Here is an 18,656-nt window from a genome sequence, read left to right as displayed (position 1 = left end):
CTCCCACGTCTTAACTCACCATTGCTGCTGGAAGTTGAGCCTACATAGACATTAGATGTGCTTTCATGGTGTAACCTGGGGCTGCTGCCACCCTTGCCTGTGTGCTGTGCCTTCTCGCGGTCACTGCAGGCAGCCTCTGCCCATCTGTGAGGGTGGTGTGTTTGCTCCCAGAGTTTGTGGTGGCTTCACCATGTCCCTGCCATATTGAGGAGGAAAGTGTTAATTCTCCGTGGCTTGGTGGGCACTGAGTAGCTTTACAGGAGAACTCAAATCTGAATTATACTGCTTGTTTTTCTCTCCCCAGCCTTTATCACACCTTTGGAGCACCTTGTCTTGATAGATCTCTGAGCCTTGCATTGCTCCCAGCTGAGTTTTTTTTTCTGTTCTGATAATTCCTGGTTAAGGGGGGAGAGAGAGAGAGACAAAGCTGGAATTCAAGTGGTGTGCAAGTTAGGGAGCTAAGCTTCAAATATCATTTGTTGTAAATGGATTTTGACTGTCTGGGCCTGGTAAGGTTTTTGCATTTGAACTGCGTGTTACTGTTTCCAACCCTTTATTCTAAAGACAGCTTCTCTCTCTCTCCTTTTGGCCTCTAAATGAGAAATCAGTGTTTTCCTGTCTCAGTTGTAGTAAGAGATCTTTGTAACTGATGCAAGGACCCCTTTTCATACCATTTGGGGATCTTGAACCGTCAGAATTTCTGATTTCTGCCCTCCCTTCCAAATGACATATGAGCTTCTTCCTGAATGTTTCCAAATTAGATAATGTTAACTCAGTTTCTGTGCTTTTGTGTTTATTTAGTGTAAAGCAGGAAGCCTGGGAGACGGGAAAAATCACTGTTGTTGCATAATAAGCAATTTGACCAACTCACTTCCTGGCTTGTTCTTTTTCTGGACTCAGGAAAAGAAGAGAAGGAGAAATGATGGGAAGAAAGAAGAAGAAACACCAGAGAAACGCCAGAAGGCCCCAAGTGTTGCCAGCCTGGAAGAGGAGGAGCTGTGCTCTGACCACACTGCAGTGTGCTCCACAAAGGTTTGTGTTCCTGGGGCCCCTCTGGATGCATGGCAACAGTCACAACACCCTACTAATGATGAGGAAAGATTATCCAGGGCTTACAGCAACGTGGGGTGTCAATCCCATTATCCCTTCTGCTACAAGCTGAGACAAACTGCTTGAGCCACTTGCCTTGTCTTTCATGGCTGTCAACCTCCTCTCCTCCTACTTTGCCTTCTTGAGCTGTTGGAGGCTGTAGCAATCCCTCTAAAATTCCGAAGTTCAGTGATGACTCCAGGGAGTATTGTAGTACTGAGATACCTGTGCTTTTAGCTTGTGAATTTTGTTAAAGACTACACAAGAACCTAATGAAATTTCCCTTCCAAAGGGAAAAAAACCTAATCACTGAAACAGTGGCATTTCCCTATCTTACTGAGAACAAAATGAATGACTTAAGTTGTTTAAACAAATGGGGATTCCTGATCTCTGAAGCATTGTGTCCTTCCCAATCACGTCTGTCTGCACTGATGCTCTTGTGAAACTTCCATTACTAATGCCACCTGAACTGCACCTTGTGACTTGTGTTGCATTTACTACAAATCCTCAGTTCTGTGTGTGCTCTTGAATACAGTAGATATGGATAAGTGATTCTGTACTGAATGGGGGTTTTTTTGTCTTTTTAAACCCTAAGCTTTTTGATTGTAGCAGTGAGGGAAATGGTGAGGAGTCTGTGTAGCCTGTTAATCTGCTGTTAGTACTATCTTTGCTTTTTTTTTTTTTTTTTGCATTTAGTTTTGTGCTATTTTCTGCTTACTCAATATTTCCTGACTGGGGATGATTGTATGAGTATTTCCTTTTGCATTGGTAAGTAGATGGCAAGAGGAAGGTTTCATCATCTACAGCCATCAGATTTTTACTCTTAATGGAGAATCCTTTTTATAGTCAAATTAAAAGAGAGGAGACAGGATGGGTTTGGATGCAGGCTCTGTGCTAATGCCAGGTTTGAAAAGTGTGGTGGGGGTAGCCAGAGCATATTCCTGAAGTGGGACTGGTGGGAAAATGCAGAAAATGCTTTCAGCAACTTTTATGTGCTGAAACTTCTGTCTTTACAACCCCAAAACACACATAGCTTCTTGACCTCAGCTTAACTGCTGCTGCTAGGATTAGCCCAGGGAAAGGTTTAGAAATACAGTCTTTCTGTTTCATAACAGTGATGTCAGAGCTCACCCGCACACTAAACTGGATGTAAAGCTGTTTGGGAAAAATCTGGGCTTGGAATCTTTCCAAAGGGAGGATGATATTTACACCCCAGCTAGCCGGGCTCTGTGAACACTGAGAACTAAACACACTGGCCACCAAGAAGGTGTTTTGGCACAGGAAGCTCAGCAGAAACCCTGCTTGTAGTGGAAAGACAAAAGCATCTGCAGTTGGCGGTGTGTTCCCCTGCCAGATGTGGCTGGTGGAGGCCGGGTACACATTTGGGGCAGGCTGATGTTGGGTTTTAAGGTGATGGGCTGTTTGGGGCTCAGAGGGCCAGTGTGGCCTCAGGGCTGAAATAGGGGTATTTGGAGGCAAGGGGGAAGTCTTGTACCAGTCCTGTTTTGTCCTAGGCTGCTTGTGAGCCCTGAGTTTTGAGGCTGGCTGAGTGAGCAAAATTTCTTCTGACCTTCAGAAAGTGCTTAGGACCAGGGACGTGCACAATTCTCACTGCAAGGAAATGCCAGGGGTGGGGGGAGGTAGTCTCCAAATAGCAGAGTGAAAGTTTGTTCCTACCTAGACTGTCATGCTGAGATACATTGCCACTTACAGCTTTTTCTAGTCCCTGTTTAACCTGGTGCTTATTTATGACCTTTCAGAAGTGCCTCTGTGTGATTTGCACCTGCACACCATCTCCCTGGCAGGGTTGGCAGGGCTTTTTCCTATTGACATGTACTTGTGGCTGAGAAGCTGAGGCAAAAATATACCAGATTCCCCTTTCAGGTTGGTGCTGTGCCCCGTGAGGTACCAGCCTGCCCATCAATGAGCAAGGTGGTCAGCCCAGCCTCTGAAGTCATGGCTCAGAGGCAAGCAGCAGCTCCTGCAGCACCAAGCAAAGGAGTGAGCTGACAGCAGGCAGACAGCCTGCCCGGCAGACAGAGCTGGCTGATGGGCTGCTGTCATGCTGCTGGTGGGGGACCCTGCAGAGTGACTCTCCCCAGGTCATCTCTATTAGCCAGGGTTGCACTGTTTGGTTGTTCTCTAATGGGCCTCGTGCTCTTGGGCACAGCTGGCAAATGTGTCCTCTATGTGACACTGTCATGTCTTCTGTTTAGCTAAAATTTAGCACTGGCATCCTGAAAGCTTCTTAAAGGATCATTTAGTGCTGTTTTTTATCTGCTAACTTGGTAGGTGATGTTTCCTGTGGCACAGGCAGCAGTTTTACAGGGGGAGAAGGCTCCTTTTTACTTGGTTGCTGCTCCTTGACTCTGTGGGAGCTGGTGTTAAGAAAGCCTCTCCTTTGGCTTCAAGGTGAATTTTCTCTCTGTATGCTTGTTTTCTGAGGCACGAAAGAGTTGTGAGGTTTAGCAACATTTCAGCATTCCTTTCCTACTACAGTGGTTGTGCAGTGTTTGCTTGCCTTCCTGTCTTGGCCAAAGAGTTATTGCACAGGAGCCTCTGGTGCAAAACTCTTTCCTGATGGCTTGATATGAAGAGCTGCCTTGCAGGTGGCTCCATGTGCTGATTTACCCTGTCTGTGTGCTTCTCTGGCGTGGATAAGTTGACCTAACTCATGCCTATGCTGCTCCCATGCTTGGCTTCTCTTCTGCAGGTGTGGCCTCTAGTTTTCCCCCTCATCTTTCTGTACTTGCCACTTCCCCTTTTGTGTCTGGTTAGGAAGCCAAGGGTCTGAGAGAGACCTTCTCCTTCAGCAGAGGGAGTAGAGAAAATGGTTTTGGTTGGTGTTTCAGCTGTCAGTCAATTTACACGTTGTTGGTTTGCCCCTGAAATTGGTTGGGATTCTCTTCCCCTGCTTGGAAAGAAGGAGGAAAGGGAATGCTCACTGTCTCTCTGGTCAGTAGGGGAACATGGGGGCTGAGTGAGGCATTTCTAACCAAAATATGGATGAGGCATCAGGGCCAAGAAAGGGTCAGCTAAGGTGACCTGCATCCATCTGAGGTCCATGGACAAAAGTTATATCTTTGTCTTCTTTCTCCTCCATTCAGATCACAGACAGAACCGAGTCGCTGAACCGCTCAATACAGAAAAGGTATTTCTAGGGTTGGCCTCAGGGTAAAGCAGGTCACTTGCTGCAGGTGGAGATTGTCAGCAGGTCCTGCTGTGGGGAGGGGCAGGAGTGGCAGGCTGCCTGTGGCCCTCAAAGTCCTCCCTTCTGCCTGAGGCACTGGGGGAACACCTTAATCCTTCTCTCTGTTCTGCAGTAACAGCATAAAGAAGAGTCAGCCTCCTCTCCCTGTGTCGAAGATTGATGATAGGCTGGAGCAGTACACACAGGCTATTGAGGTGGGTTGCTGTGTTGTCTCTGCCCCCACCCTCCCAGGAGCCCTCTCTGCTGATGTTGCTCTCCCAGCATGCCTCTTAGCCTTACCATCTGGGAGATGACAGCTAAATTGTCGTCCCTTGGGTGAGAGCACTCCTTGCTCCTGTCTGTATCTCCCTCCACAGCATGAAGTAGGTTTCTTTAGGAAGCTGTCCCATGCTTGTTTTTTTCATGTTCTCTGCTTAAAGAGTGAGGGTATCTGACAGGAACTAGTAGGACTCTACAAGTCTCCTTTTACAACCCCTTATCTCCAAGGACCTTCCAATTACAGGGGTTAGAAATTAACAAGAGACACACTCTGATGGTGAACTGTCTCCATTTATTTTCCAGACCTCCACAAAGGCTCCAAAACCTGTCCGGCAGCCCTCTCTTGACCTTCCCACCACGAGCATGATGGTAGCCAGCACAAAAAGCCTCTGGGAGACTGGGGAGGTCACAGCTCAATCTGTCGTGAAGCCCTCGCCCTGTAAGGTACGGCCCCTTGGAGGACTTGCCTTGCTTGTGCTGGAGGCAGGGGCACAACGTGCATTGTCCTTGTTTATCCTGTTGGTACATTTTGTTTGTTGGGCCTACAAGCTCCAAAGGTGTCTATACTAGAGGTCTTCCAACATGTTGTAAGGTTTTGTACCTTGGAGATTCAATTTTTTTTTGTAGGGTCTCCCACTGTTCCTTGGTGGTACATTTAGGAAAACCTCTGTGATGCTGGTTGAGGCTCTGATTTGAAATGGGAATAAAATCAGCTGGTGGGGAGAATGCATGTGTCTCCTGCAGGGGCTTGGGCTGAGCTCCAGTTGTCAAGCATGAAGTTGCATCTAGTACCAAAGTGATAAATCTTGTAAACTTGGAAAATGCAGAGAGTGTTATATATTGCTCTCAGTGATTTCACTTTCTGGTTGTTGTGGGCGAAGCTGGTTCTGTAACAAGTTGGTTGCAAATCTGTGTTTATGAGAGCAGAATTCTTTACAGTAGAGAAGCCTTGATGTTTACATGTCCTAAATAGTTAATGAACTTAAGAAAATAAACATCTTGGAGCTAATTCAGACTCTTGTGGAAGAGTGATAAGAAAACATAGGATATACTGGGAACAGGAAGACATTTTCAGTCATGGATTTTAGCTGCAGCTGTTATAGGTCAGATGATGTGATATTATAAACAAAAAAAAGGAGGTCAGATGTGTGGGTTGGAAATGGATGTGAACAAAGACACGTTCAGCAGCATTAGCAGTGAAGGGTAATGAGAACATCATTTTCTCAGGATATCGTGGCCGGAGACATCGTGAGTAAAAGAAGCCTTTGGGAACAGAAGGGCAGTCCCAAGCCTGAGAGCAGTATCAAGGTGAGTTAGTGTCTGTGGGTGTGACAGCACTTGCTCTGCTGAGAAAGAAAAGAGCTGGTGGCTGGGTTGGAAGTATTGAGAAGATGATGTTCTGCAGGGACAAGGGCTGCCTGTATCTATCAATGCACTTGCATACTTCAGAGCTCTTCCTAACAGTGAACTGCTATTGGTTCAGCTCTAGTGAAAATGGAGGCAAAATTACTTTTATATCCAGTTATTCTGAAGGTCTCTTGAGTAGCGTGTTGTTCTCAGCCCATGAGCTGGGAGTCCCAGCCTTCTAGGCTCAAATCAAACTGCAAATTTGAGTAATTTTGCTCTTGTTATGCTTTTTAGCACTGAGAGTAAACAAAACATGCAAAACTAAGTGGAACTGAACCTAAGACAGTATCACTTGCAGATGGATCTGGGGTTTTGTGGGAATGTTTGTAGAAATGTCTTCTAAAATGCAGCAAGCAGCTACTGCTTGACCTGTCTAGGCTGGGAGAGGAAGAGCAAAGTATCTTGTCAGTTCCTGTGTTGAAACTGCCGGTATCTGGTGAATCACACAGTCTCTTGCCATGGATAAAAACAACCCTGGCTTGGGGCTCTGGGCTCTTACATGAGCCCTCCCTCACAATGCCTGCATTGCATCTTCTTTCCTATTGTATATCCTGTTCTGCTTGTGTCACCTTGTGCTTGTAGAAAGTGGTGATGGATCTGTGCAGAGAGTTTGTGTGAAGGGGGCAGGAAGGGAGTACAGAACAGGCTGTCTCCAATTCCAGCCCCCTGGAATTAAAGGTGACTGCATCGTGTGCTCCTCTGGCTTCAGTTATTTGATTTTTGACTGCCTATTTAATGGAGAAAAATGCTGACTTTGGCTCTTCCTTTCTCTCCTGTTCAGTCCACTCCTTCTGGCAAAAGGTATAAGTTTGTTGCAACAGGCCATGGCCAGTACAAGAAGGTGTTGATAGACGATGCTGCAGAGCAATAGTATGTCTGGAGAACTCATTAACCAGGTAGGTGGGATATGACTCTGCACCATGTACCAAACTCCTGGGCTGTTCTGGCAGGATACTGGGGTTGTTTCTGCCAGCAGCACTTTGGGTGAGTTGGAAGGTGCTGTATGGGAACAGCTGGAGCCTTGCTTCTGGGCCTGACTCTCTGGGCTGGAACGGAGTGGGTACCCAGCAGGGGTTTGTTTTGGTCTCTGCCTTTCTGATGCTGCTAGGAAGCAGGATACCTCTGTTAGTTTAATCTGCAGGGCAAGTCCCTGAGCTGCTGCTGTTTGGGTGAAGATGTGTTTGCCTTAGCTAGCTCAAAGGAACAGTCTCTTCTGCTGTCTGTCCTTATGCTCTCTTAAATTGCAAGGAGTAGATAGCTGAAGGTCATTCTGGCTGAGCGTGGGGGCTGATGCACTTCTGAAATTCAAATGTTTCTGGGGTTTAATTCCCAGATTTACTGAATTAATCAGGGAGAAAATGTCTAATGACTTCAGCAACCTCTTGGAAGCAGTCTATAATAAGGTTGTAGCAGGAAAGATGTGAATATCTGCTGTACTGGGTAGACCAACAGAGCAGAAAGGACTGTTCTCTGATGTGCAGCAAGGGAAGGCAGAGCTGGGTTGCTGTCTCTGCTCTCTTGGAATGGTCTTTGGATCTCATGCTCCTATTGTGTTTATGCTCATAGATATCCTGGTGTTATCTTGAGTGGATGACAGTAGAGGGTTGTGGCAATAAGGAGGAATGGTGTAGAGGGAGGAGATAACTGGTTGGATCCAACTGGGCAGCATCTGGCACAATGAGTGGAGAGGAAGCTGAGGGTGAAAACAAGCTCATTCTCTTTTTTTCCTACTATAAAAAAGAAGCTTTATTTCATTGCCAAGGTTAAAATAGCTCTGCCTGCTACAAAACACCTTTTGTTTCTGAATTCTTCTGGGGCCTGTGTTCCTTCTTTCCCTTCCCCCCCACCCTTAAGGAGCTGGTTTCTGAGTGTTGCATATTGTTTTGTTTAGGCTTGTTTTTTTTCCTTTTGTAGTGCCCATTTAGAGAAGATGCCCTTTTGAATGCTGCTTGGAGATGGGCAGCAGTACAAGCCCAAGACTGCCCAAAGCTATGTTTTCAGCCCACAGAACTCGTATCCTCAACTTGCTTCTCTGCCTGTCACTTTGAGAAACCTATTATAAGGTTTCCCCTTTGATCAATCTCCTCTTTTTCCTGAAGTCTGTTTCAGTGCACCAGGTGGGAACCTACTGAGCTTCAGTTCTCTACAGCAAACAGGTTTTGTTAGGTTGTCAGCAGGTTTTGTTTGCCCTACCTGAGTTTCTCTAAGCAGCTCAAATTAAAGTGCCTTTAGCTCTGGTCTTTGTCCAGCATCCTTTCTTGAAAGGCAGGATGTCACAGAATGTCCTCTAGGATCCATGCAGCACTCCAGGCAGCCATAGCACAACACTGTTGCCTTATGGGTTTGTTCACACGGAGGTTTTGGGGTTTTTTTTTTTTACTGTAAATAGCAAAATGGCTGTGACAGCTGAGGGAGCTTGGCTTGTTTCTGTTCTTAGGTTCTTTGCTGTCTGTTTTGTATGCTGTGAGCTCCCTGCTCCCCAGCTCCTCCTCACATCTGAGCTACATGCATCCTTTTTCCCTGCTACTGGATCACTGTCATGGCCTTTTTGCTCCCAAAACCTTCTGGCTCACCTCTGTCACTTGCTTTATTCCACCTTATCAGCTTTCTAGTTGCTTAAACACAGGTGTGGTTTTCTCTCCTCCCCTCCCTTCCTGAGCTGCAGGACTTTACTGCAGGCCATGGAGCAAGGGTTTTTCTGTGTCAGTTTGGGGTCTTAGCAACTGCTTGATGCTGCTTGGCATTGAAAAATAACCAAACTCTGTGCCCTGTAGCATTCCCCTTCTCTATCTCAACACAGCAGCTCAGGCTGGAACACACTGCAGTGACTTCCAGTGCACAGCCTTTGGTGGAAATCTGTTGCCTACAGGGATATGTCCTCCCCTTTGTGATACTCTGATGTCAGGGTCTGTCTCTGCAGGACTTGCCATGCTTGCTGTGTGCCTCTGCCCTTTGCTTATGGGGTAAAAGGGCTAAACCATGCACCCAGACCTGCCTTCCTCTGTCTCCTTCCTTCTGTTTATGGGAATTGCTCTCTCCAGTGGCATTTCTCCATCCTTCATCTGTGTGTAGTGGGGCTGGGGTGTGGATGCAGCCTCACTGGAAGCCTAGCAGATGCAAAACCTAAGCCTTAGGTGAGAGTTGCTGATTTGCTCTGGGTGGTTGTCCTTGCTGCAGGACAAAAGGTGTTTTAAAGCACAAGTGCTGCTTAAACCACCTTCTCTGGCCAGATTTCCCTTAGCCTTCCAAATGTCATCGATGTTGGCTGTTCTGCTTCATGCTAGTACTGTGGCTCTTGTGCATACAGGCCTTTGTGCAGAGGCATCCATCTGGCCATGCTGCAGCAAGGTGCCATTTATTACTCTGTGATAAAGGTTGCCTTTATCTGCATTACGTGTTTTACACTGCACTCTTTAAATTTTTATGTTTGTGCTGCTGCGTGAATCTTTCTCTGTAGCCTTCTCTTGCAGCAATAATAAATTATCCTGCAGAGGCTTACCTAGGATCCACTTGTGGTTACTGGCACATTTCTAACCTCTTCTTATCTTTTTCTTTGAAAACTGGGGGTTTGAAGAAATCCCCACTTTAGATAATTGGGTTATTCTTCCTACTTGTTTTTTGCCCTTTGGATAGGGAAGGGGTTACAAAATAGAGATAAGACTGGCAAAGTGAAAACTTAAGTGAAGGTTTGTTACCTGAACTGCTCTTACAGCATCACTGTGAAATAGGAAAACTTCAAAAAGGCAAAAGGGGCTCTTTGCTTTGTTTCTAAGTCTGCTTGCAGTTTGGCTTGAGGAAATGTTGGTCAGTTCCATATCCTCTGCACATGAAAAAGGAAACTCTGTACACAGCTCTTTATACTCTATTTGGACTAAACATAGCAATCTTATATTAGCTGTATAGGAACACCCCAGCATATGACCGAGTCCCTTGTGAAACAGAAATAACTGATCTCCCAGCTTTCATGCTCACAGGCCTGCTGGCCAGTGGAGTTGCAAAGGGTGACTGTAGTACTGGAAAGCACAGCTGTCCCTGTGGATGGGCAGAGTTGGGGATTTTCCTTTAAATAGCCTTTTTTCAGGACATCGGGGACAAGCAGGCATGCAACTGTCATGATGTTCACCCTGAAAATGAGACTACATATGGTTAGCAGAACCCCTCAGAAACCAGCACCTTGTTAAATACAGAGTTGGATACCCACATGGTAAAGCAGGGTCTTGTTGGTTATCATAGAAACATTAACCATCAGCTGTTGTGGAGAAAATGTGGTAAAATATGTAGCAGAACTTGACTAGTGAAACAAAACTATTCTTCTGTGCATTATTATATTTAGTAGACTGGCCTAGGAGGATGTCAAATGATGACTGTTTTGTTAGGCAGGAATTGCTTGGTGAGAGCAGGATGTCTTCTGCTGTCTCTTGTGTGTGCCTTGGGTGAAAGAATGAGTGTCCATTTTGTTCTCAGCAAATGGGTGTGGGTACACTTTCAGTAGAGAAGATAAAATGGATTATATGTATCCTCTTCAAGTTTGGTGTCTAAGACTCCCTGGAGATGTGGAGCAACCCAGATTCCTTCCTCTTATCTGCAACTGCTGCTGTTTCTAGGATCTATCTCTGTCTTAGATAAATGCAACAAAAAATTCAGATTTCATTATCCTCCTCTAAACTGGTCTTTCTTTCTGTAGGCAACTTGTCCTTTTCACTCTGTGCCTCCCCTTCCTTTACCCTGTTACTGTGTCCAGTGATTGTTGTTGACTCTTCTTAAAACAGGTTCCTGTTTGTTTTCCTGTGGATGTGGTAATTACGCATTTAAGCTTTTAAACATATGGAGAGTAACCCTTAAACCTGCAGCATGGGGCTGCTGGCTTGGAGGGGTTTTGTTTAATTTCCTTTTTTCTCTTACACTTGGCTCCACTGGGCAGTAAACTTGGTCATAGGTGCCCTCTTGCTTGGTGCCCTGTAGGAACCCTGAGGCGTGGAGCTGCCTGGCTTCAGTTGACTGACCATCCTGATGCCGTTCTGTTGAAGCTCTTGGTGTGCTCCTCGGCCGCCTTGGGTCGGAAGCGGCTCACCTCAAACACAGTGCTGATCTTTGTCATGGGTTTGGCAGCCAGCTCCTTCAGTTTCCGGGCATCAAAACGTGGCTTGTGTAGAAGGATGGGTAAGCGGCGGGGAAGAAAGACTCTTTCTTCCTTCTGTGCCTTCTTCTCTTCTGCTTGCTGCTTCCTCTCCTTGGTGAGTGTCACCTGGTATAAAATGGCATCCCACATTCTCATGGCTTTTGATTTAACCAGCATGCAGTCTTGCTTGATGACTGCTTGAGCAGTGTCCTCTTTATTCCCTTCCTCCTGTTCCAGCTTTTCTGGCTTGGACTCTGGGAAGTTGGTTGCTTCTGGCTGCACTATCAAGTGCTTCCTGAGGCGATGCCAGCCACTGGCACCGGTTCCAGGAGGTCTTGCTGCTTCTCCTGATGATGGTGCTGGCTTAGCCTTGGGAGGACAGCTGGTGCTGGGTAAGCTGGGGGTCAGCTGGGGTTTGGTGCTGTGTTCTGCCTTGGTGTCTGGGGAGGTGGACCCGGTACCATCAGCTCGTGCTGGAGTTGCTGGGCGTGCTTGCCTCCAGGGAGTGCTGGATGTTGATGGTTTTAGCATGTCTTTGTCTTTCTTGGGTAATTCAGGAGCTGTCTCTGATCCAGCTATTTTGGTGTCACTTCCATGGGTTGTAGGCTTATTGGTGTGGGCATCAGAGGTGCTGGGCTTCTCAGTAGGAACAGGCTTGGGAGCTTGATCAGGAGGCTCTGTCTCTGCAGCAGGAAGGAGGGGAGGTTCCAGCAAGGGGGGAGTGTCCTTGCTGTCTTTAAGTGAGGTGGGTGTCTGCTCTGGAGATGGTTCAGAGCTTCTTGTTTGAGGTGCTGGGGAAGTAGGCCTTTTGTCTTCGTGGCTGACAGTTCCTTGGGTTGGGTTTGATGTGGGAATCTTAGCCCTGGGTGGCTTGACACTGTGGAAATAAGTGTTCACCTTGGTGGCATAGGTAACATCTGGTGCCCTTTCTTTACTGGGTGTACTGGAAGAAGGCTGGGGGAAAACAGATACTGAAGGATCGGATGGAGAGGGAAGGTGGGAACCCATGCCTTCAGGCTGCTGTGGAGTCTCAGGAGGTCCTGGCTTCTGTAGCAGGGGCATGGCTGAGGAGGTTGTGAGCTTGACATGTTCAGCAATGCGCCGCTGCTCGGTGACCTTCAGTGCGAAAGGTTTCCCCTTTCGGAAGGGGGACGGGGCACGGTGGTTGACGGGCCTGATGGAGAGGTGGGTTGGCAGGGGGTCAGAGGGGGGTGCTGTGGTTTCAGGGGCCTCTGCTGGGGCAGCGCTCTCAGCACGCTCTTGGTCAGGGCTGGCTTCGTTCACAGGCGAAAGGCTGGAGCGGAAGGCCTTGCCCTGCTCTGAGGTGAGGATGGCGTTCTTCCTGGCTGCCTTCTTCAGCAGCCGCTGCAGCCGCAGGTTGTCCTTCCTGGGCTTTGGTAGGGTGGGAGGGGGAGAAAGGGGGTGGTGGGTGGGCACAGTCTGGGTGGAGGATGATACTGTTATCAGCATTGTCATTTCCTGCAAGAAAAGACCAAGTTTAGAGTCGGTGTGGGCTTAGCCGTGGGCAGGATTCGGAAATATTTATTACACACAGGTCCTCCTCTTCCTCTCTCTAAAAGCTACGAATATGGAGTCAATACTGTGGGAGATGGGCATCAGTCTTGGTTTTGTTACTCTCCTGAGGTAACCTCAGCTGGTCTTGAGGTTGGGTGTGGCAGGGCAAGAAATGTTCTGGGGGAAAGCTGTCTTGCCAAACCTGGAGCCCTTCTGCTCCTGGCATTAGCACAGTGAGAGCTCCTGGGGACCCCAGATGTTCGTGTCTTGGCAAGTCCTAATGGGATTTGGAAGGAAATGTCAAGGGAAACAAAGTGGGTTTGAAATTTTGAAGCTTTGAAACATCTCCAGAGGCAAAAAGCAGGAATGTTTCATGGCTTTCCAAATTTCGGTTATTAATACTCTGATACAATGTTACATACAACAGAACAGCCATAAACGACATGTCATTTGAATCAAAGTCAACACTGGCTGATTGATTTCAGCTGGCATGAAGACACCCCTGTGAAATGCAGGGCTTCTCAAAAGCTCTGTTTATCAGTGAGGAAGTGCTTTGTCACAGCACTGACTCTGGCTGGTCTCTTCTTGCTGCATGAAGCACAAGGACAACATTTTCCTTCAAGATAAAACCAAATTTTCTCTTTCCCTTGGGAAGCTTTGCCACTGTCTTGCCTTTATCACTCCTTGAGTGAAGGAGAAATGGCTTGTGCTCTGGGTCAGGTCTTATCTCCAATGGCATCTGCAGCCCTTTGGCCAGCACTGGGCTGCTCCTGCAGGGGTGCATGGCTGCTTTTCCTGCTGTTTGTTGCTAACTCATCACTGCCTCCTTTCTCCTGAGTGCTGGTCAGTGGAGCTCAGTGACCACTGTTCAGGTGAGCACAGTGGAGCTAAGGGTCTGTGTTGGGGATAGAAAGATTAAACTAGTCTGTTCTCTCCTTTCTCTTCCTGAGCAAGCTGGGGAGCACCAAACAGCCTCTGACCTGCAATGACTCTGGCAGCCCCAGGAAGGGACTCTGACTCTATCCTGGATCCTGCTCAGCACAGAGTTGCTGAGTTTTGCTATGAAATGAGGCATAAATCACGGAGCCCCTTAATCCCTGGTGCTGGGTGCAATTGAGCATTCTGAAACAAGGAAGAGGAGGGCAGGGTGATGATGTCAGGCTTGCCCAGGGGGGCTGTTTATTTCATGTGCTGTGTTCTGTTCCTCGTGGCTCCAAGCCTGCTCTGGTTAATGTGGGTGTGTAACATGATACCTACTGTTTGGGAAACTATCCTGAATAGAACTCTGAAAAGTGCAGAACAGCTATTTGTGCTTGAGTGCCCAGTGCTGGCTTTGGGCGTGCAGTGCTGCTGTCAGCACTGGGCTGGGAAGGTGATCCATACCCAGCAAGCAGGTGGTGTGTCTGCCAAAACTGGTTGGGGATGGGGCGAGAAGGGTGACTTTTATTTTTTAAAAGCAGCAGCAAATAAAAGCACTGAAGAGGTGGCATGTTGAGCTCAAAAGCTTCGAGGCCAAGCCCTCACCATGGTAGATGAGCTGCCCTCCAGAGGTGGGCAGGGTATAGGCAGTGTGTAGCAAGTGGTGCACTCAGTACCAGAAAGACATGGATCTGTTGGAGCGAGTCCTGAGGAGGACCACAAAAATGATCAGAGGGATGGAACACTTCTATGAGGACAGGCTTGAGAGAGTTAGGGTGGTCCATCCTGGAGAAGAGAAGGTTCTGGTGAGACTTTATTGTGGCCTTTTAATATGTAGAGAGGGCTTGTAAGAAAGATGGGGGAAAGGCATTTTAGTAGGGTGTGTTGCAATAGGACAAAGGGTAAAGCTTTTAAACTAAGAGGGTAGATTCACACTAGATATAAGGAGGAAGTTTCTTTTTATGATGAGGGTGGTGAAACCCTGGAACAGGTTTCCCAGAGAGGTGGTGCATGCCCTATCCCTGGAAACATTCAAGGTCAGGCTGGATGGGGTCTGAGCAGCCTGATTTAGTTGCAGATGTCCTTGCTCATTGCATGGGTGTTGGATTAGATGACCTTTAAAGGTCCCTTTCAACTAAAGGTCCCATTCAAGCTATTCTATCATTCTATGATTTACTTTAGCTGTAGGCATGAGAGACCTGCTGTTTCTGTGAGGGGGCTTGGAGGGGATTTGTGTCAGCTGGGGGTGACAACTGTTGGGCATTCCCAGTGTCTTATCAGCTTCATTCCTTAGGCACAAGGCCGTGATTAGGATTTGCTTTGTTCCAGGATCTACTCTTAAAAGCAAGACTGCAGTGTCCCAAAAAAAGGCTGAGAGCCTGCCCATTCCTTTGTCACATACCTGCTTTCCTCCCCAACCTCATGGGTATTTTAGATTCTTCTGGATCAGAAAGCCAAAATCTCTCAGTTTGGAGGCACATGTAGGTATTTTTGTGTGACACTACTCTGACACTGTTTGTATAGAAATTGGTACTTGCTTGTGGGGTTTTTTGTGCCTTTTAAAAAAATCTGCTGAAGGGTGAGCAAATACCTACATCTGATGGTAGGATTTATTGTGGAATGACTTAACCTGTTCCTGTTTAATGTGGTCCCATGGACAGCCTGTACTACAAGATGAGCTATGGTCCAGCAGCACTGGTAAACCAGATTTATAAGGTTGACCTGCTTCAGGCTTATGTTGGGAATACTAAAGAGGCAGGGCAGTGAATTTCCCAACTGCTCATCAGCTCTTGGAGTGTTTTCCTTGTCCTATGGACTGCTGCACTCCAGAAAAATGCAGCTTCCCACATGAGTCAGAAGGATCTTGCCTGGGATTTGCTGCAAACTGCCAGATGCTACTGAGGAAGGCATGGGGGGGTCTCAGAGTGGAAAGTTTAGTATGCATACACCAGGAAAATCCCTCTGCTCCCAAAGTCAGAGGCTGCTTCATGCTGTATAGCCTCAAGATTTGTTGTCCCTTACAATAGTCTGTGCTCTTAAAATGACTCTTGCTGCTCTCTCAGCATCCCATCTGACTTGAAACCTGCTGTGCTGTGGCTCTTGGAGACCTTATGGGTGCTAACTTCCATGGCATGTGACTGTATTGGAATCTGTGTGCTTGACTAATAGAGCAGTGAGATGCTAAGAGACAGCAAAAGGAAATCAGCTGTTAATTTATTTGTCTTCCTTGTCATGCCTGGCTTTGTTTTGAGTCTCCTTCAGAGCTTTGTGTGCTCAGGAGAAATTCTGCAACAGGGAATATTTGCCTTCCCCTTTGCCACCTAATGAAGCAAAAGTAAAGGGACAGACTTGCTTTATTGCCAGTGGAAAGGCTGGAGTTGAAAACCCAGGGGTAACAGGGGAAGCATTGCCTGAGAAACTTGTGTGGGCTTGTGATAAGCTAGAAGGAACTGAACCTAGAAGTCAGGAGGCTTTCAAAGGGTTAAGTTTGCCTGCTGCTAGTTGAGTTCCCATGGGTGGATGGGTGCTCACCTACTCTTGGACCCCAACTGTTCCCCTGACTTGGCTCCATTTGCAATCAGCCCCAAATCAGGAATAGTGGGGAGAGTGTCAGCATGCAGGAGTCATTTATCAAGTGATGGAAAAGTCATTTGTGTGCTGGAGTCCCTGGGCTGCACCAGCTGTCATGCGTGGAGCAGATGGAGAGCTGCAGGAACCCAACACCGCTGCAGATGGTCCCAAACAGAGCTGCGGCTGCCAGGGGCTGTGGGAACACTCTCTGCTTTAGTGGCTTTCTTGGGCTTGGGAGGAAGCCTGCTAATCTCCTTCTTGGGGTGGGAGACAGCGTGGCAGGAGTGCAGCCGTGACCTCTGCTGGGCGTGCAGCCCTTGGCATCTCCTCTGCCATGAGCATGGACATTCCCAGCATGGCTCATTTATGCCGAAGGCTTACGGGTGGCCTGATTCACAGGGCTTTGTGAAAATGGGTGGGAGAAACCCACCTGTAATTGCTAGAGAAGATACAGCTTCTGTATAGCCTGGGGTATTGCTCATGAGAGGCCAAATGGGATCCATAACCTTGTGTTTTCTTGTCTTGCAGCTGAGCTTGGTCCTGGCTCGATGCAACCCTCCATGCCACTATTTCCTCTCCTCCACAGAAGATAACTGAAGGATGTTTCTGTTCTCCTGACTGCTGTTAGTCTGCTTTGGGTACAGCCTGACTCCTCTTGGGGTTTGAGCAATACCCCACACTGCCTCCAGACGGATGAAAGGAACTCGATCAGCTGGCAAAACTCATCCCTGTTTTAACTTTCTATGTGACTCTTTGGCTTTTTTTTTTTTTTTCTTAAATCTCTCTCTGGTGTGGAGATGAGAGGCTGTATCTCTGTTCCCTCCCCTTAAGTGTTGGAAGAGAGGGATCTGCTGCCCTGCTGAGCAGGCAAGGCTTTTGTAATGTGATTAAGAATTTCTCCTTTTGTGGCCCGTGGTGGCTGGGTGGTGGCAGAGAGAGAGCTCAACAGAAATCTGGTAGAAGAATTGGTGTTTGAAAGAAGGGCAGTGGGCAGGTCCGGAGTGTGAGAAGACTGCAAGGAGAGTGTGATGAGAGTGTGAGGACTACTTGTCACCCTGTTGGTTCCAGCTGTGGGTAAAGTCTTCCCCTGTTTATGATGCAGCCTCTGTCCCTCTACATCATCTCCTTTGAGGGACTTCCATCTACTGGTCTCTGTGTACATCAAATTGCATTCAACTTAGTCCTTTTTTTCCTTTAGTTCCCAGATCATTCTTTAATCACAATTATGTACCCATGCCAAAATGTTTCTGCCACTTTTCAGTCTCAGCAGGACAATAGCAGCTTTGTTTCAAATAGCTGCTGCCTTCCTCTGCCTAAGATGGATTGGAGGTTTCCTTTCTCAGGTGAGGAGTGCTGACCACTGGTATTATCTCCCCTCTCTGGGAGAGTGATTTGCTTATTCTCTAACTTGTGGGCTCCAGTGCCAGTGACTGCAACACTTCTAAAAGTCAGATGTGGTGGCATCTTGATCACTTGCCAGCTGTGCTCCTGAAGCTGAGCAGGCTATCTGGGAAATGGATGCTGCTCTTGTGCTGGAAGCTATCTTGGTAAAATGGCATCCCAGTGAATTGTTTGTGGAGACCAAGGCTTGCTGTGAACTTGAGGAAACTGAGTCCCAAAAGTGGCATTTCTGGCCTTGGGCCTCAGGTCTGCAAATCAGCTTCTAGGGTTGTTTCTGAACTCTCCCATGTCTTCATATTTCATGGTGTTAACATGTCCCCCAGCCCCTCTTTAAAGTCTCATTCCTACCTTACTCCCATGTCAACATAATTTGCAACTTGTTTCTACCCTCCTGGAGGGAGGGCAGTTTGTTTCTCCTCCTGCATCAGTATGCTTTCTGCTTAAAACTTTCTGCCCCCAGATTTTTTTTTTGTAAGCATTTAATAAAATTTGAAGAAGATGTTGTAATGATGGCAACTCTGAGAATTTTGTTCATGTAGGAGTCTCTGCAGCAAAGCTGTCTTCCAAGACCTTGAAGCTCTCTGCTTGAATGAGGTGGAGGAGAAGAAGCATCAGTCTGAGTGACAAGAAGAAAAGGAAAGGGGCTTTCTGTGTGCCTGCCCCATTTAGATCCTTGTTATTTTGCTGCATTTTTCATTGGGGGTAATTGCCTCTAAAAGGGGAAGGAGTAGTGCTTGGGCAGCCTGCAGAGACTTCCTGGGGAGTGATCAGCTAGGAGAAGCACAGAGCTTAGCTCCCCAGGTAATAGAGCTGAGCAACATCACGGGCTTCAACCAAAATCACTGGTGATGTCAGCTATAAAAAAAAAAAGGAAAAAAAAATTTCCTCTGTATACTGCTAATCCAGCTTTGATAAGGTCAGTATAGCTGTCTGTCCTGGAACCCAGCACACAAATGAGCTGATGACTCCATCTACCTTTTTATGGAAAACCTTTTTATGGGGGTGACCTTCCAAGTAATAACACTTTTATGGTGTAGAGATGATGAAGAGTTTCTGCTATCCTAACACTTCAGGAAAGTGTAGGTAAGGAAGGAGGTAATTCCAGTGTAACTTCTTGCTCTTATCTTTCTGCTGATTGGTACCTTTGTTCTCTCCATCCTGTGCTTC

At 47.2% G+C, this 18,656-nt stretch overlaps 2 protein-coding genes across 4 annotated transcripts in view; one reads left to right on the top strand and one right to left on the bottom strand.

Moving 5' to 3' along the window:
- The window catches only part of LSP1 (lymphocyte specific protein 1), a 48,515-nt gene extending 30,519 nt beyond the window's left edge, over positions 1 to 17,996 (top strand). For 2 of the 3 annotated variants that reach the window (XM_069016957.1, XM_069016959.1), the window contains exons 5-11: positions 901 to 1,032; positions 4,197 to 4,240; positions 4,413 to 4,494; positions 4,862 to 5,002; positions 5,786 to 5,866; positions 6,747 to 6,861; positions 16,617 to 17,996. In XM_069016957.1, coding sequence (XP_068873058.1) covers positions 901 to 1,032; positions 4,197 to 4,240; positions 4,413 to 4,494; positions 4,862 to 5,002; positions 5,786 to 5,866; positions 6,747 to 6,836 — 570 coding nt within the window. In that variant the 3' untranslated portion in view covers positions 6,837 to 6,861; positions 16,617 to 17,996. Of the gene's footprint in view, positions 1 to 900; positions 1,033 to 4,196; positions 4,241 to 4,412; positions 4,495 to 4,861; positions 5,003 to 5,785; positions 5,867 to 6,746; positions 6,862 to 7,879; positions 9,437 to 16,616 lie in introns of those variants that run through there. The other variant, XM_069016958.1, reaches the window with a different exon arrangement.
- On the bottom strand, positions 10,803 to 12,560 carry PRR33 (proline rich 33). Its single transcript, XM_069018729.1, has one exon. The coding sequence runs from the start codon at positions 12,558 to 12,560 to the stop codon at positions 10,956 to 10,958; it is 1,605 nt and encodes a 534-aa protein (XP_068874830.1). The 3' UTR covers positions 10,803 to 10,955.
- Positions 17,997 to 18,656: the final 660 nt, after the last annotated feature.

Source organism: Aphelocoma coerulescens, chromosome 5 (genome assembly GCF_041296385.1).
Source record: "Aphelocoma coerulescens isolate FSJ_1873_10779 chromosome 5, UR_Acoe_1.0, whole genome shotgun sequence".
NCBI lineage: Eukaryota > Metazoa > Chordata > Aves > Passeriformes > Corvidae > Aphelocoma > Aphelocoma coerulescens.
The sequence above is the reverse complement of the archived record's forward strand: the minus strand, read 5'-3'. Positions and strand labels throughout refer to the sequence as shown.